Source organism: Chlorocebus sabaeus, chromosome 12, assembly GCF_047675955.1.
Source record: "Chlorocebus sabaeus isolate Y175 chromosome 12, mChlSab1.0.hap1, whole genome shotgun sequence".
In the NCBI taxonomy this organism is placed as follows: domain Eukaryota; kingdom Metazoa; phylum Chordata; class Mammalia; order Primates; family Cercopithecidae; genus Chlorocebus; species Chlorocebus sabaeus.
In genome coordinates, this window is record NC_132915.1 from 99,124,781 (window position 1) to 99,144,591 (window position 19,811).

Genomic DNA, 19,811 nt, shown 5'->3' on the forward strand with positions numbered 1-19,811 from the left:
TGCTTCAACTGTAATGAAAAACAGTAGATATTTTTTGAAAATAAAATAATTGTCATTTTATTAATATAGTTAATACATTAGTTTTATAAAGTAAAAAAAACAAAGCTCTTCTAAAATTCTTATCATTAACCAGTGGCTCGTTAAAAAGAAAAAAAAAACCCTTAGACTATTTTAATTGTCTTAGAGTTGTTATATTTGTACCTACCTAAGAAACAGTTTATCAGAATATAAATACCAAGGAAATGGTTAGGTGGTTTTGTACTTTCTAATCTCAGAATCTATAGAAAATTCTGCTTTCCCCAGAGATACCATTCTTAGCCACCTAAACAAAATATAAAACACTATTTAGCAATATTCCCTGCTGAATACCTTTAAACAAGATAGGGCTAGGCTGATTTAAATTATAAGTTGAAGTCTAGGAAAAACAAAGTCTATATAATACAAAACTTTGGAAATCAAGTAATATTACTTGTTTAAGCCAAACATATTCATATTTAAATAACAATTAAATAGCACCAGATTAAATACCAACCATTCTTAATCACAGTTTAAGTCTGATAACCAAAATTAAAAATTTAATGCCATACAAAATACATCTCACAAACTAACCAACGCAAAGCTCTAAGCTTTAAACTTTTTGATAGTGTCAATAAAAACCCCAGGAAGGGAGAATATTGCAACTCTCCTTGGAACACAGGTATCTTAAATCATGGTTAAACAGACAGAATGTTAAGAATGGTATGGTTTTTATTTTCTATAGCAGGTTTATTGACACTTTTTTTCTAGTAAGGTTTGAAAATCTGACACTACCTGTCCATATAGAAGGGGAAACAAAACTTGGTCAAAGTCTGTAGAACTTCCTGTGGAGAGAAAGAGAGATAATTTATACATCTAATGGGACCAATAAATCTAACATTAACCACAGCACACAATCTAGGAACTTTACCCTAAAGAAAGAGGAGACAGATGAAGAAATATGGGCTTTATCAATTACATGGGAGGAGTACCAGGCAGTCAATCATGAGAAATAATAAACATGATCAAACTTCATTAAAAATGAAAAATTAATCAAGAATCACACATGGGCAAGCAGCAGGAGCCATGCAGGAAAGCTCTGAAGGGAGGGAGGCGGTTGGGTTGCTGAGTGTTAACACCCCTCCAGGGAACATCTCCAGCCTGACCATATGGATCAGAGTGAATAACACCAAGCCACATGGGTTTGGCCTGGCAGGGCCGCTGTTGCTGGCACCGTTTTTGCCTGTTACCTAGGAACAGAGGGGGCCGGGATTAGACAACGCTTCCCAACATCAATAGGCCAAATCACAGCAGAATGGAAAGCCAACTTGAAGATAATTGTCCCTGAACAATGTCAGCTACATTTTTTAGAGTTTAAAACTTCATTTACTAACTTTACAAAGAAGTTGCCATTTTGGGCATACATTTATTTTGGAACCAAACTGTAACAATTTTAAGTATATACTATTCTTATTGACATATCACCATAATTGAACATACTTACCTGATTTTAATTTATTAAAATCTAAAGCAAACTACCAGTTTAAATGTCTTTTTTAAAAAAAAAATACATATATAGGTACATAAAGCCAAGCACAGTATTCAGGATTAGGGTACACAAAGTAAGGTGACATCTTAACAACTTATTCATAAAAGACAATCTTCTTACATTACCACAGAAAAAGACAGTACATGGCACACAATAAACAGTGGTGTGTGACTTTCCCTAGAAGACACATTTCATATGTACAGCACATATACACTTAGCTAACCACACAGACAGGTAGTTAGTTATCATTTCCTTCATAGAATTTTCCTTAGCTTGACTTAATTTAACTGCAGACTTGGACAGCCCACGGTTGGTGCTTATCATAAGTTCACAGACCAATGTTATAAATTTTAAAAAAGTATTCCTTTCATGCATTTTATTTGCTTTTTAACTATTTAAAATCCCAACTTCAAGACAAAATGAAGAACACATTTTTCAGTCATTGAGAAGCTGGTTCAAATTAAAACAAACCTGCCCATTGCAAACTCTAATCCAAGTGATAAATTAAAGATCAGTTTACAAATGTAGCACTTTTCTAACCAATAATAATGAATTATCAATGCTAACTGAATTGATGCTTCTCGCTTCATTTATTTTTAAAACCAGTTCTATCATTCAAGAAATAAACCACATCAATCTAATAACCCACTCAATGAAGCAGAAAGCACATTGACTTGCTCTGCCAGAGCATGTTCTGCCTACATAATTCAATTGAGCATATCCTATTTTTTAATATCATCTTGGACTGGTACTATGTATATCACACCACTGCTAAGGCATGTCATGAAATAAAGTAACAAATGAATAGGAAACTAAGAAGTGAAAAACAGTGGATGAGAAGACCTCAGCATATTCTAAGAAACATTACATATATATTAGTTAATTTTATAATGTGGCATTCAGGCATATATACTGTTTATAAACTAATCATGCTTAAACTGCAATAGGTAATACAGAATCAGAACAAAGGCAATTTTTCAGTGCATAATGTTATTATCAGGCAAAGATAGGAAAAGAGATCACATAAAACATTTAACGCTTGCAGTGCTAATTATGAAGTATAGTATAATTCACATACACAAAACCCTTATGATTTACAGACACAAATTCCTTACAAATTTCCTTCCACTTCAAGTTTTGAATAGTAACAGAAAGCATCTCTTAACTTCAGTATATAAAATAGCCATTCTTTAAAACTCAGTATTCAGTGCTCACTCATTGCCAACATCGGCTACAAAGACAGCTATCCTTTACCCCTCAAAAGTTACAGGTGCAGAAAGCACTTCTCTACTCTATGCTGGAGTTGCACTGGCAAAAGGCCTCAAAGATTTTTGAAAGAAAGGACCCCCATGGCTATGAGAAGGCATTGTGCTCTACAGCAGAGTCAAAGGAATCTAATAGGCCCAACTTATTACTCACTACAATATAGAAACTTCTTACCACTCTCTAAAGTCAAGAGTAATAACCTACCTTGAACTTGTCTGTCAGATAACATTAGAACAAATATCAAAATACCCAATGTAGGCTGAGTGTAACCACCCACCAGCTTTCCTTTTTACCCAAGCAAACAGCAATAAATCTAATTAAGCAATGGGGTGGGGGGAGGGGAGGAAGAAAGGGAATATAGGCAATGTAGGCACATGTTGGTACATTACAATATGTTCCTTCATGTTTGTGATATTACAAGAGCTTGATATTCCAATTTAAGTCAAACAAGATGGTGGTGTGCCGTCAGAAGAAAAACAAAAATGAGCATCTACTCTGTGTTCTGCATATTCACATATTATCGCAATTGGAACTGAGATATCTACTTCTTAATTTGGGAAGGGGAGGACAGGAAGAGGCAGGGAAAAACAAGCAATGTTCTCTGTAAATAAAAACTGCAATAAACCAATTTAATAAACCAATTACATAAATGCATTTTCTTAATACTGATGTTTTCCTTACACATAAACATTCATGCCTTATCCTCTTTTCCCAAAGAAAAATACAATTATTCGAATACAAAAAGTACCACTCTCCGAGAGAGGGGCCTTTAAAATCCTGATTTAAATATATTTTGAGCACCACATTCATGGCAGTGTCCCACAGTCTTTCAGTATTAACTTTATTGGGACAACAGTCATTAACCAGGTACCAACTGCTTTTTCTCTCTAGAACTTGTGTCTTTGGCTAGGGCACTTTCTTTAAAGATGGTAATTTTCTTGTTCTCTTTCCCGTTTCTCTTGCCTACACAAGCTCTTTTAGACAACCAGCGTCGGTGCAACTTCAACTACTGCCACATAAATCGGATCTCAGGGATGCAGCACAGCTGATGAAATGTAAATGACCTCATTGCTAAGGCAGGGGGTGGGGAGGACTGCGTGCCAGCTCTACAGATCAATTCCCAAGTTTATATTTTCACAAATCTTTTTATGTACAGTTTGATTTTTTAACATTTTAATGAGCAAAAAAAGTGAATCTATAGTAGCCAGTCACCACAGTTAAAGTGCAGGGCATGAACTAGATCCCAGGAGGAAACCAGTCCACCATGTCACCACTGGCTTTAGGACATTCGCCACCTGGTTCCATGTCCCCAGGTTCCAACTCTTTTCATAATCAAAACACTGCTGACATTATAAACCCCAGACGGGTTTTCTAAAATCCCTCCCAATCAATATATCCAACACATAACTTATTGGAGACAACACTGAGCTCATTGATTAAGGTGAGTTCAGTAGCAAAGTTTTCAAAATAAATGAGACAAGAATACAGCATTCAACCCCTTTGTGTCACCAGACAATTTATGAAATAGGCAATTTCCAAAAGGGCTTTTCTTCCTAACAAAATATATGATACTTCATGTGGGAAGAAATAAGAGCAGAGGGGGCAGGGAGGAAGTGTGTTAGAGAGGCAGTTGCACAAATCTTTCAGTTATGCATACATGAAGAAGCAGATTGCATAGTGCAGTAGAAAAGTAACATCTACAAAGCTCTGCCCACAAGAGATACCAAGCCTCAGAGTATGAACCAAAATACGAAATTAACACACCTAACGCTGGATACACTTGCAAATGAAATTCAGAAATGAACTCAAGATTCATTTCAGTCTACTTTGGATTCACTTCATCCAATTCTAATTCTCATCTGGTCAGAAAGCCCGAATTTGCTCCAATCTGGAGAAATTAGATTACATTCCGTTGATACTGAGCCTAAGAACGCAGTACAGTTTTAAATGTATAATATTATCCATTATAGAATCCTATCTGGAAGCAAAACCTCGAAGACCAAATTCAATGAAGTTAACTGGGATTATTAATGAGAAGGCTAGACTAATTCACCCTGACCTTGGGGTGCTAGGTAGGGGGCTATAGGAAATCCTGCAACGACCAACATTCCAGATGTCAAATACTTTGTTTTCATTGCTTCACTGAAACCTATAAACAAAAATTAGTTTTATTTGGCAGATGAAAACACAGACATACACACCCCATAAATAAATGCCATCTGAAAGATAAAAGTGCAGGGTGATTATAGTGTCCACTGGAGTTACAGAATGTAGGGAGATGAGACATATTCGCAATAGTTCAAAGGGAAAAACGTGTGCAGGAAAACATTTAAATAAAGAGAAGAGATAGCTTGAAAAATGAATGTATTTTAAAATATGTAAAGCCACAATTAGCCTCTTTGTGGCTTGCTGAAAGCCGATATAGCAGTTGATAATTTACCTTTGTCCAAAAACAAGAGTGAAAGAGGAAGGGCAAGGGAAACCGTGGAAGAACATTTCCTGGGTTTCTTATATCTAATTTATTTGTTCATTTCAAAATGTAGGTGTGTGATGAAAAGATCAGTGGAGCTCAAATTCCTAAAATACTCCCTATGTTTAATTTTTTTTTAATACCATAAGGGAAATGCTGACCCTCTAAGTCCTGCAATTGGGAGCAGTGCCACTTACTTGAAAGAAAAGCCTCTGATTGATGATCTTAAAACTCAAGTTGAAAGTTAAAAACAGAACACATGCAAAATCCAAACATACAAAAAAGCTAACAGAATTTCTACCTTAAGCCATTTCAAGTTAAAACCAGGGGCTCCCAGTGAAAGCTCACAAAGGTGTTAAATGCTTATGATTAAGAAGGGTAAAGCAGTTGTTTTTGGAAGCTTAATTAGCACCAAGTTCAAGAATGTTGATCAGAAGTTTCCTAAATGTGAACACAGGAAATAAAATTTTTCTCCTTCACTATAAGTGTCAAATTAAATCTAAGACCCATAGCATAACTACAACCAATTTTTTTTTTTTTTTTTTTCAGTAGGAAAAAGAAGTCTGGAATAAGGGGTTTTACAGAAAGGCCTTTCAACACCCAAACATAAAAGCCAGGTCAAATTTCTAACAAAGCTGCTCAAATGCTACAGAGTCTGCTTCCTTTCTTTGGTACATTTCATTATTTACCCCTAGTTTACTTTTTATAAACTTCAGTTAATTCTGAGTCATACACATGTTATAATTATGCAATTTGTGTAATACCTAATATGCAGTATCAGTGTTGTAATTCAAAGATAAAATTATAATAAATTCATCATACTCTATAAACATGTATCATATAAACTGTATATCTAAATTATCAAGGACATTAAGTGCAGAAGAACGCTTTCAACAGTAAAAGAGACCCCTCTGAAACCACTTTTAAGTATACATCTTCATGTCCTTTGAAGTCTGAAGCAAAAATACTTAATCTTATTTTTAAAACTTTTTAACAAAATTACTTTATCCTTTTGCATGTTCTTCAAACTTATCTAAAACAAAGTTATTCCATAATCATGATATTATATAACATCCTCTATTTCAAGATTCCCTTTTATTAATTTTAAATCTTACACAAAGTGGTTGAAAATGAGAAAGCTATATTTATAAGGTCAGCATGAAATGCCAATAAAATTCCTCACACATGCTTCAATTCAAATACTGTACTTCCAAAATGAACAAATGATTTGGTTATGATCTCTTAAAATTAGCATTCAGTGACATCAGAATTCAGTGGTAATTCCTTGGACTTAATATGATTACTCTAAAATATTTTCTCTTGCTCATTTCCTTAAGCATTTTAATTCCTGTTATCTGAACATTTATGTTATCAATATTTCCGAAAGGAAGAGGGGAGGAGGGGACACAAGTCAGAACATACCAAAGGAACAGGGGTCCCAACAGTAAAACTGCAAACATGATTTCACTGAAGAGGCAACCTGCCCTTAGGAAGATATTATTTTAAAAGAAAAGGAAAAAAAAAAAGAGCACTGATAGAAATACTATTTTGTAAGCATATTAAAAGCTGTCAGCTTTTAAATATTTTAAATGCACACAAAAATGTGCACAGATGGGCAACTTTTCTGCTCACATTAGTCTAGAGAAAAATCTTTCATTATCAAGCTCAAAGTCCTTGAATTTTTTAAACTTAATTGTGCCTCTATTTCTTAGAATTCACACCCCAAGGCCAAAGCTTTCCTGCCACCAGTCCTTCAAATCTGACTTGGACATTACACGGGAGGAGGCTCCAAGCCTCCCTGAGGTCTCACTCCTTTTACAACACACGAAAAAGCAGTCGATAATGGGCCCATGCTGAATTCACTGCTCTCCACGTCTCCTCTTGGGACACAAGCCTAGCAGATGTGATAAAAACTGTGTCAGAGAAGTGGCTCTAGTTTGTGCCTTAATGACAACTTAAACCTCTAAACCAATACAACCAAAGGACTAACAGAACTGGCTGTTACCTCTCTCTCCTGCCAATCTTCAAATGTCTCTGAACTAAATTAGCACCTCTACCCACAACTTCCCCTGCCACCCCACAAAATCCATTCTAATTTTAAAAGATAAATGAATTCAGCAAACACCCGTCGGTGGCATAAGTGTCTGGGTGCTGTGTGTGTGTGTCCTATAATTAAGCCCTAACACATATTTCATGTAGTTTATATTTTCTCAAGGTATGATTGAGCATTCAGATATCTTAAAGGACTGCCTGGTAAATTCCCTCTGATCACCACCCCGGTAACCGTATTAACGCACACAACTTACCGAGTTACAGTTTCCAAAAAGTACCTGAAGGTCTAAAAATTATTTTTAAATATGTTCAAACATAGGGAAGAAAAGTGATACACTGAGTTATTGAAACATTCTAATTATTAAAATTTATACAGGAGAATTCTTTAAACCATGGGTGGCTATACTTTTAACTTGTAAGACTGCTTTGTCTTACCTAATGATATGGTACCAAAAAATAGATTTAAATGTGTACTTCTGATAACATTTTCTAAATTCTATAATTCAGCCTTCAGATGATAGGTCTTTTTACTCAGAATCTTGAAAGCCTATTCAGTCACAATTGCATACCCACTTAATCAGCAATCATTGTTCTGGGATGCAGGACTTTGTTGTCAAGACAAGCACCAAAACCTTAAAAAAAATTTTTTTCAGAACTGGCATAAGAAAAAAGTGATCTTTGTCAGACAAGGACAAATTTATGCAAATCTTTTATAAACATTCACAAACATTTATTTAGCTTTTGAAATGTTGGCCTCATTTGAGAGCATGAAAATGAGGGGGAAGTAGGAAAACGCAAAGGACAGCTTAGAAGCTGGCACGCTACATAAATATTCAGAAGGAAGATTATAGGATTCATGTTAGGCTGTCTTAGGCTTCTCCAAAGTCCACACAGAATAGCAAAGAACAAAACTAACGAGAAGTACAGCAGATGTTAGACAATGCATCAGCCTCTTTTCCTCTCTCACTTGGCTATACTTGGACGCTTTTATATTTTCTTTCAATATGGTTAGGTCATTCAAGGATTCTCCTATAGACTCTGTATTGTGGCTACAGATCTATAAGCTGAAGGTCTGTCAGCTTTCCAAAAGTTTCCAATGAAAAGGCATTATGCAAATTCTACCTCTCTTACCCTCTTTCAGGGGGGAAAAAGGCCTCCAGTATGCAGTCATCGGAGTATTGGAAGCCCCAGCCTTCATTTCTGTATAGCTGTGTTTGCCTCAGGGCCACGCTGCTTGTTTTGACAGTGGATCCCCCTAGATAGTTGGGATTAGTCGAGCTTGTTTAGATAAACTTGAAATCAAGGCCTTCTCTAGGTAGACAGCTAGATGTAGCTACCGAGTTTCCAGCTGCCTCTTCCTTTCATCCCAAAACAACTGCAGATTCACAGTAGCTATCACAGCCACAGGCTATGTCACATACATAAGTACAAAATTAAAGGCTGCTAAAAGAAGCCTTTGTAAGTCTTAGTGCTAAAATAAGGAATCTGTACTGCTTGGTTTATACAAATTATTCTAGCACTACCAGTATGGAACTGAAATCATCAGTTAACAAGGCATATTAATCAAGGTTCCTGGCTTCTTCTGATAGACAGGATCATAGTTTGGTAATATACCTAACCTTCTGCTTATTAGCTCTTGTATAAGAATAATAGCCTAAAATGTTGAAAAGGAAATAATAGGCTTTATTTATCCAGTGGCAGGGAATGTTAGACACCGTCAACAAACACTGTGAGCAGAATATGAAAATCAAAATGTAAATATCAAATCTGCTTTTGAGAGAGAATTATTTAGCAATTGATTAGACACTCTCACTAAACAGTCATCTGTTTCGTGCTACAGAACTGTTTGAAATCAACTTTTATTTCCTACAACTTGCAGATTCTGATAGAAAGAACAGGAAGATATAAGGAGGATAAGGAGGATTCAAGACTGACAAAAATTACACTCACAACAGATTGATGACATTTCATTACAAAGACAGAAGGAGGTGATATGAAACACTTCTGAAATAAATAAATTACATAATTCAAAAAGTTTTCTAACATCTAACACTCAGGGTCTTAATTTTTTGCAAGTAGAAAAAAAAAGTCTCTTCAGAAGACCGGCAAAATACAATAAAATAACACAATCTCACATATATATTTGATTTTACTTTGCATATCTTGCTGCAACATACAGATTCTAGTGTTTACCTGAGGCTGCCTCAGACAAATTAAACACAACAATGGTACCAGAATACGTTCAGACACTTTACAGAACTATTCTGAAACATCATACAGTACAGAAGTTCTTTTACCATCTGACTGTACTGTCAAATCATACAAGGCAGTCTTTCAATCAAGTCTGCATTTCACCACCAAAAATGTGTTCTCATGATTCAACAGGTAAGTCACTCTTTAAAATTGTTAAGACATTCAAGACGTTCTGGAATTGAAGTCATCAGTTTGAGCTTATCCTATGAAATTTTGGATTCCTTTCATGTGCAACTTATAACCTAAGGAAGGAGCCGGCAAACTTTTCTCCAAAGGGCCAGATTGTAAATATTTTAGGCTTTGCGGACCACTTATGGTCTCTGTCATGTGTTCTTGTTTGTTTTTTTTTTACAATCCTTTACAAGGGTAAAAAACCATCCTACCTCACAGGCCATACAAAATCTAGCCCCAGGCAGGATGTGACCAGCTGGCTGTAGGCTGTAGTCTGCCAAACCCGATCTAGAGTGTTAAGGAGCCTGGCCAAACCACATAACCCAAACAAACTCACCAACACCCAAAAACCCAAATTCAGAAATCCTAAAAGGTAAAATGCCAAAGCCAATCATGTTGGTTCTCTGGTAATCCAACAATTCCCAAGTGATTGTTGGCCAAATGACCAAATGCCTACTGCACACAAATGTGCCATTTAAAAAAATGTTTAAAGTACAAATAATTAAAAATAAAACATGTTTCCACCACCCAGAATTCACAACTGTTTTGTGGCATAGACTCTTCATAGAGACAATTCTTTGATCAATATAGTTCATTTCTATAGGTAAGGTCCATGTGTTTTCTTGACAGATAAATGAATTCATGCTCTATGGATAATGGAGAGCTCTTCAATTTGAGGTTTGTTTGGCTTAGAATATTTTTAAAGCAATATTGAAAGAGCAGAAAGCCTCTTCTGGTGCTCTACTCCCCATTTACTCAAAACACATTACTTGTCCAATGACGTTCCATTAGATGAAGACTACAGGAGGGCCTCCTCCTGCCTCTCTCACTGCTCTATTTCTGGGCCCCTTCTCAACTCCTTTCCAGGACTTTTTCTTTCTCCTTCTCTCTCCACATCCTCCTCTATGAGCAGTTTACCTACACCTTTGTTTCAATTATCAGCACAAGGTAAATGACTCTCAAATTCAAGTGTTCACTTCTGAACTACCTCTCTAGCTTCAGGTTCCTATTCTTTTTTGTTTTGTTTTGTAAAATACAAAACAAAACGGGGTCTCACTGTGTTGCTCAGGCTGGAGGGAAGTGGTGCAATCTTGGCTTGCTGCAACCTCTGCCTCCTGGACTCAAGCAATCCTCTCACCTCAGCCTCCTGAGTAGCTGAGACCACAGGTGCGCACCACCACGCTCAGCTAATTTTTGTATTTTTGGTAGAGATGGGGTTTTGCCATGTTGCTCAGGCTGGCCTAGAACTCCTGAACTCAAGCGATTCACCCACTTGTGTTCCTTGGTACATTCAAGGAACTGAAAAGCAGCCTGGCATGCTGGAACAGAGGAGACCGGACAAGTTGGTAGGGGCCAAATCATGGATTAGATCCTTTCACATTCCACTTGCATGAGACCTTTTTTTTTTTTTTTTTTTTTTGAGACGGAGTCTTGCTCTGTCACCCAGGCTGGAGTGCAGTGGCGAGATCTCAGCTCACTACAACCCAGGGTTCAAGCGATTCTCCTGCCTCAGCCTCCTGAGTAGCTGGGATTACAGGCGCCCCCCACCACGCCAGCTAATTTTTGTATTTTTAGTAGAGATGGGGTTTCACCATGTTGGCCAGGCTGGTCTCGAACTCCTGACATCAAGTGATCTGCCTGCCTCAGCGTCCCAAAGTACTGGGATTACAGGTGTGAGCCACCATGCCCAGCTTTGCACGAGACTTTCTAACCTTCCGTCTACCTCACATGTTCCAGACCCCAGGAGGACTTAGAGGCTATTCTCAGTGAGCTTCTCACCTCTCCCAAGTCGACACCCTGTAATCCTGTCCTGTGTCTATCATTCCTATCATCAAATTGACCATTATCTCTAGACTGAGTTAAGAATGATGGGGGTTACACCCATTGCCAGTGTTCCCCAGAGTATCTGGCACAGAGGAAACATCCAGTGAATGACAGTGCTGAAAAAAATGATTGGATGATAGTCTGGATTAAGAAGGGAAGAAATAGCATTGACTGAGCACTTACTATTGCCATGCACTGTGCTAAAGTCTACATGCCTCCTTGTTTAATCCTCATAGGAAGCAGTGAGACCACATGGGCCAAAGCACAGACTTGAACTGATCAGAGATCAAACTTTAATATTTATTTTTGACATTGAAAATGAAAGGAATAGGGAAGCCTATTAAAGTTTGTATAAATGTAATATCACATTTTTGTCAAAGCTTTACCATTTTGCCTAATAACATGAATTATATATATAAAGTATCTATATTGACCTATAGGAGTTTCTTCTGATTATGGAACTAACCTATTTAGACTCTATTTTGTTCCTCATCTACCAATGGTTATCTTTTCTTGGGGCGGCTGTGGGTGGGGGGGTTAAGTGACAAGTGGAAAGGGATTGATAAAGCAACTACTATGTGTTAGGTCTTGCTAGAAGTGTTACATACTCAGAGATCCTACCACTAATTTTATGCAGACATCATCCTCCTCTCGATGGAATGCATCTTAAAAACTAAGTAAAATTAGTTTCAGGTAGACTGGTGAAGTAACTTGCCTACCTCTCTACTAAAGGATGGAGATTGAGAATCTTGATTAGCATTCCATCTCCACGGTCACAAGCATTCACACAGCTAAGATTTTGTGCAGTACTAGCCCTCTATGTTGAATGCAGATAAAGCCTTTCTCCAACCTCACTTCCAACTGCAGGAGTAGAGTGAAATGCTTGTGCTGTTCTGTTGAAGGGCCTTAGGGTAGGGTAACCTCACCTACCAGTTTGCCCAGAACATCCCAGTTATGCCCATGATTTCTGTGTAGTCACTGTGCTCCCTTTCAGTCTCAAAAGTATCCTGGATTGGATACTATGGTCACCAGAATCTTAGAGGGAAAACTATGGCTTGTCTGGAGGGCAACAAAACAATAAACAGTTGCTTCATCTGCCTTGTGATGAGAAATTGGGGAGTGGTGCTAGAATAGTGAGGTTTTATCACTCAATTTCAGGCTCTTTATATACAGGAATATATATATATATATATACACACACTCTTACCTACATTCTGGGACGTAGATACAATATCAGACATCATCAATTACACAGAAGCATCAAACTTCTTTTTCCTCATACTACATCAGAACACATTTATTAAACTAGATGAATTCAGGTATTGTGTATACATTATGGCTACTTTTGCTGCCAATTCTACAAAGTTAGTATTATTAATACTTTTTCATTTTACAGATGAAAAAGATGAAGCCAAAAAATGTAGTCTTTGCCCAAAGTGTCATATCTAAAGTCATATCTCATATAACATGGGGATATTTGCCTCTTAACTTTTCTTTGAGTTAAACATTAAAAAAAAAAAAAAAAAGCCGGGCACGGTGGCTCATGCCTATAATCCCAGCACTCCGGGAGTCCAAGGTGGGTGGATCACCTGAGGTCAGGAGTTCAAGACCATCTGGGCAACATGGCAAAACCCTCTCTCTACTAAAAATACAAAATTAGCCAGGCGTGGTGACACATGCCTGTAGTCCCAGCTACTCAGGAGGATGAGGCAGAAGAATCGCTTGAACCTGGGAGACAGAGGTTGCAGTTAGCCAAGATCGTACCACTATACGTTAGCCTGGGGGACCGAGTAAGACTCTGTCTAAAAATAATAATAATAATAATAATAATAATTTAATATTTTAAGGGTAAGGGGATATTTCTTAAGACATAAGTAATACACGAATAATAAAAAGTATTTCTAGCTGCCATTAAATCTGTTTATTGTAAACAGATACATTCTAAAAATGCAAAACTATTTCTCAATTTGCCAGAGGTTTAGATCACCAGAAATGGTAAGTATCTGGCAGGTTCGAAAAGTGCTCTGATAAAAAATGTTCTCAAGACTTTACAAGTTATACCTCTAAAACTAGATACTACACAAAGAGGCATCATGTCCGATATACACTCAAATATGAGAATCATAAACACATCTGGTTAAGCCTCTCTAGGTAAGATGAGATTTAATAAAGGTATGTCTTGGTTTGTCCTACCTAGCTTAAATTCTGAGCCCAAAGATTACAGTGTGAGGACTATTCAGTCACTTATCATATATTAAATACTTGGCCTCCTAACAGCCATGCACAGTACCAGGTCCTAGAGATGTGGACACGAAGCCGGCAAGAATCTCTGACTTACTGCCTGGGAAAGGGAGAGAGGACAGGTAAACAAGTATAAAGTGTTTTAGGTTTTCTGATAGAAACCTACCTGGGGGGTGTAAAAGATTCCTCAAAGAGGTGGCATTTGAACTGACTTTTGAAAAACGAATTAGTATCTTCTAGACAAACAACCTAGATAAGAATATTCCAGGGATAAAAGCACTGTGAAACAACATTATATCACACAATTTATGTAAATAATCTTTGATAAGTTCAATTTTTAAGAGATTCTCATTTTACAAACACCTTTTCATTTCTACCTACCAACCCCCATCTGCTACACACACACACACACACACACACACACACACACACACACATTCAGACCCACGGTCTGGGCTTCATGTTATATACCACATTTGAAATCTGAAACTTACCGAAGTTATACAGTTGAAAATTATAATAATCAGAGGAATCTTTACTGTACTGTATATGAGTATTTAAAAAATGAAAGCTACCGCAGTAATACAAAATACTACATACAATCAAAAGGGCTCATTTACAAGGACAGTGGTCCCATTACTAAATTTCTGAAGTTTTGAACATGGGAATCTCAACATATAAATTTCACAACTGGAATAAAATACATAAAAAGTAATTATCTGAAACCCCTTCATCACCATTTAAAGAGTTTTTATATTTTCAGTACATTTTAGAACATATTCAGGAATTGTTTCTGATTAAATCTCTTCTTCCTTACTTGACAAAATATTTGCTTTTACCTTTGTGACTTCTCTAAATTTTGTTCTGAAACAGTGGGTTTAGAAAGGGAGGCATTTCCAGAATCCCTCCTGGGATCATCAGTCTGAAATTCTAGAGGCAACGGTTACTATACACAACCCTAACACCTGACAAAAGCACCAAAACCGCGTTACTTTGCTGCCTTACTTAAATCTATGCCCAGTAATAGGAGAGACGACATAATTATTGGTTATGATTTGGTGTCAGGTGTTATTCTAAGCACTTCACACATTTTAAATCATGACACCCTCACAGCTATCCTACAAAGTAGTTACTATGACTATTTCTACTTTCTAGATGAGGAAATCAAATCCCCAAGTGTAAATGGCAGAGCCAGCATTCAGACCCTAGCAGTCTTGCTCCTAAGTCCAAGCTCTTAATCACCACAATCATTCCTCTGCACTCTCCTTTCTGGAATCTTAACTCTTTAGCAATTACATCCGTGTATCACATACCTCATGTTGTTCACTGAGTCTCCAATCTGTCCTAGCTGCTCAAAGGGTCCCTAACATTAGCCATAGCCATTTCTACATTTGAAGTGTTCACAGATTGACAAAGACACAGACATACAAGCAAGACAATGTAGGAGTGGATGCTCCAATTGCTGCCTAAGAGCTAAGGCTGAAGTGACTAATTCTATCAGGGCAAGTTTCACAGAGAAGGTGATACAAGGTGTATAAACAGAAGTATACTGTGGTAGGAGTTGCAGGACAACAAGGATAAAAATATTACAACCAAAAGTCAGTTTGGACAAAAAATATACAGGACAGGAAAAGCCAAGCAAGCTGGGAAATGAGGAGGTATCCCATATCTGGGCTGTAAGGGGAGGAATTAGGAAGTAAGACTAGAGGCTGGGTCAAAGTCAGACTGTGACCAGCCTTAAATCCAAGTTAAGAGATTTGGAGTTGATCTTTAAGGCACCAGGGAACCATCAACAGTTTTGACTAAAGAGAAATTATGTGATTTGATTTAGGTTTTAGAAAGTCATCTCCGGCCATGTGAGAGAGGGTGGTGATTGTAGGGTCACTGGGTTGTAGACTATTAGGAAGAGTCCATGTGAGAGAAGCTTTGAGTGTGAACACAGAGGGAAACAGATGAATAGGACAGACTAGAGGGCAGTTTAGGAAGAATAATGAACAGGACTTGTAGGTGCATCCAAGGAGCAACCAGGACTGATTCTATGAGGCTAAGAGAAAACAGAGACTGTAGCTCTCAAAAGCAGACATGGTCCATTTAGTTATAATCATAGCGTAACTTACTAGAAACAAGACCATCCAATAGTACTCACAGACAAAATTTAGTGGGGCTTTTTGGGATCCAGAATAAACCCAAGAGAACATTCTCGTAAGAATGTGTAAGTAAGGATTGCATAATTACCATTTCCTGGAGTCAGATTCAAATAAGTAGTAGTACAACATAGCTGTATAGCTTGGCGTGCTTTCAGAAAGAATGGCTCAAAAAGAATTTGTCTTTTTAATGAGTTCCTTCTACATAACTGTAACAGCTGGGGAGTGACCAAATTGGGAAGAAATCTTCAACTTAAAAGAAGAGCCTGAAGTCAGAAAATGTCTCAATTTTTCAATTGAGTTTGGCTAAATGTTTAAGGTTGAAATATATTTTCATTAAGATGTCAGTTCAACCCCATCCCATTCTTAAATTCACCCTTCTCTGGAAATGGAGAAAAACTCAGCATATGGATATTACAGAATAGTATCTCTTATATACAAAGTAGTTTTTCTGAGGCTGAGCATGGTAGTTCACACCCATAATCCCAGCACTTTGGGAGGCAGAGGGAAGAGGATTGCTTAAGGCCAGGAGTTCAAGATCAGCCTGGGCAACATAGTTAAGACCCCTGTCTGTAAAAAAAAAAAAAAAAAAAAAAAAAATTTCTTTTAATTAGGCAGCATGGTGGTACACACCCTGAAGTCCCAGTTACTCGGGAGGCTGAGGCAGGAGAATTGCCTGAGACCAGTCCAGATGTTTGAGGATACAGTGAGCTATGATCACACCACTGCACTCCAGCCTGGGCAACAGACTGAGACGAGACCCCAGCTCTAAAACACAAAACTAAACAAAAAAGTGTTTTTTCTTCAGTAAACACTTTACAAAAGCACCTTGACATTTGTCCAAGGTGATATATTTTACTAGTAACAACACGGGGAAAAATAAGAGGCAACCTGTGATAGACTATTTTTTTTTTTTACCCATCTATGAACCTATACTTAGAAAACATTTAAACTAGCCAATTGTCAACAATGGGACACTTTTAAACACATACAAAGAAGCAGATATTTAAGCTAGGATGTATTTCTACATCTGCAACCTATCAACGAACCTCAGAAATCTGTAATGCAGTCCTTCAGAATAGCTACATTTGGTGGCATTCACGAATACTGATATCCACTTCAAGAAACCCGCTTCAGCAGAGCACGCTGTGGCTATCATGCTAACAATCAGCTCTTAGGCTAAAGGGTCTAAAGGGATTGAGAGTTTATAACTGCAGATGGGAAAATTACATTTCCACCTACATTTCCAGACTGCCAAGTTACTAAGAAACATGGAAAGTGAGCTTTTTGGGCAAGAGGTTGAAAAACCCATGAATCAACAGTGACTCTTAGAAAAGCACACATCTGACCAGGCATTGTGGCTTACACCTGAAATCTTAGCTCTTCAGGAGGCCAAGGTGTGAGGATCACCTAAGGTCAGGAGATGGAGACCAGCCTGGCCAACATGATGAAACCCCATCTTTACTAAAAATATAAAAATTAGCCAGGTGTGTTGGCACACACTTGTAATTGCAGCTACTTAGGAGGCTGAGACATAAGAATTGCTTGAACCTAGGAGGTGGAGGTTGCAGTGAGCCAAGATTGTGCCATTGCACTCCAGCCTAGGCAACAGAGCAAGACTGTCTTGAAAAAACAAAAAAGAAAAAGAAAGAAAAAAGAAATGCACACATCTAAAACAAGCCTAAAAGATAACCTTTAAGGGCAGCTCCAAGACTTTCCACTTGCTTCTCTATACCATTTAACTCCACTAACTTCTATGGCTTCATGTGACAGAGAACGAGAAACTGCAGGAATGTGGTCACGGCAGCACCACCACCCAGTGGTTCTAGTTTTCAGAGACATTCCCACTTTCAAGCGTTGTGGCCATGCCGTTATTCCACAAAACATCCAAGACATGCATCACTCTATAGCCCACTAGGCAGTGAGCTCCTTCAAGGGAGAGATGGAATCTACTTCTCTCCTCCTCTTTACCTGCTACGTTGTCTGGCTCAAAGTCTGCAGATAGTACACTCATCACTCTCTCAATTAATATACAAAAATCAGACCTAGTCTCCTAGACTGTTTCTGCTGCCAAAAACAGATATGATGGGGAAAGAATCAGAAAATATAGGCCCTTGTAACCGTAAGTTGCTCTTTTTAAGACCAGATTGTAGAACCATCTTAAAATGTGATCCATTTGACCCTTATATAAGTCCTTTGGATGAGAGTTAAATGAATTTACAGATTCTATTCCATGGTATATAGTGTCATAAAAAGTTTCCAAGATCAAAGGTGACCTCACCATTTAAAGTGGTTAAACTGGATCTAGTTTGAAGAGAACCTGCAAGCAAGCTGGAAGCATGACAACACCCACTTTGGAAAAGAATAAAAAAAAAAAAAAAGAAAGCTCAAAAGTTTCCAAGAGAAATGGGATACATCCAAGTTCAATTCCATTCTTTGTGAGCTTGGTGAATACAGGGCCCCAAGGACCACAAACCCAAAATCTTAATTCCAATGTGAAGACCTATGGTTTAAACGAGACACTGTCGAAAGACTGGCAGAACCTTTGTGGAATCAACGTCACATTTTATACACGACACTGCTGCTTATGTTTCTCTGCCTAATAAGGATGCAAAAAAAATCAAAATTTATAATTTGTTTTATACTTCTGTAAATATTATACATGTGTGTCATATTATACAATGTTGGTATAATGTAGCTTCTTTTCATAGTAACAAAAAATTTAGGAACTAGATTATATCTATAATTTTCTTTTCAATGTATCCTTTCAATGAATTAGGGCATGAATACGTTTTACAACGGAAATGTTTTGTCTCTGGCGTATCAAAATTTTGAAGAAAGTAAACGAAAGTTTTCATATCCAGGAGCTCTCACGAAAAGAACAAGGCACTTTTCAACATACAAGTTGCAAGTCGTGTTTAAATATTATCTCTACTGTCTCTCTAATCAGAATCTTCCAATTGATTTACATTGGTTATACTGTGAATAACTGTAAGCTTAAGAAATGTTTTGCAGGGAGCATACCTCAAGCATGAACAGATGAAAACTCCATATTTAAGCAATTACATGCAACTCAGAAATGCCAATTTCCATCACAATTAGCCTGAGTTATGCAACATATTTTTGTTCCTTTTTAGTATATAGTTGGTATATGTTTTTATAATTTGTTTAACTGCCTATAGTGAAATTTTGAAATCACATAGGCAATATAAAACCTTAAGAGAAAGGGCACCTTTTAATTTTTCCCAATGTGCCATGTTTCTGCATTGCTTATAGAGCTTGTACAAGAAACACTGTTAGTTTCTATATAAAGATTTCCATAAAATTGTTATAGTTTCTATAAATGCATAAAGATTGTTGGTTTCATTATAACACTCTGTTTCAGTGCCAGTGGAAAGAAAAATTACCTGCAACTCTAAACAGCAATCTACGTATACAGGGATGGACAATTGTGCCTGGACCACTCTTTAAAGAGCTCTAAGAGGCTCACTGTATTCCATCAAAGTGTGGATGAGCACCCTGGAGAAGCAACTTTTAGCACCTTCAACTCTAATTGCCACTCTTAGAAAAAACAGGCTATGAAAGTACAATTGTGAGGACAAATTATTAATTCTACATGTTTTAGTATAAAAAGTAATCATATTATAACTAATACATTTCAAAACGGTATGGGTAATACCTATCATACTTGACACATTACAAGACAATTTAAGGAAATCTCTCTGATAGGTTATTATCTCTTAATTTCAAACCACTTCATACTAAATATTATAATTACTAAAGGCTCATGTTTTTTCATCTGAAAAAAATCATATAATGTTTTGAG

General features: G+C 37.2%; 1 protein-coding gene across 12 annotated transcripts in view; it reads right to left on the reverse strand.

The window, feature by feature from the left end:
• Window positions 1–19,811, reverse strand: part of DENND1A (DENN domain containing 1A) — a 543,199-nt gene that overhangs the window by 383,676 nt on the left and 139,712 nt on the right. For 8 of the 12 annotated variants that reach the window (XM_008006322.3, XM_008006314.3, XM_008006310.3 and 5 more), the window contains one exon: window positions 811–860. The exons of the other annotated variants lie outside the window; for them this stretch is intronic. In XM_008006322.3, coding sequence (XP_008004513.3) covers window positions 811–860 — 50 coding nt within the window. The remainder of the gene's footprint in view (window positions 1–810; window positions 861–19,811) is intronic. 12 annotated transcript variants of the gene reach the window in all.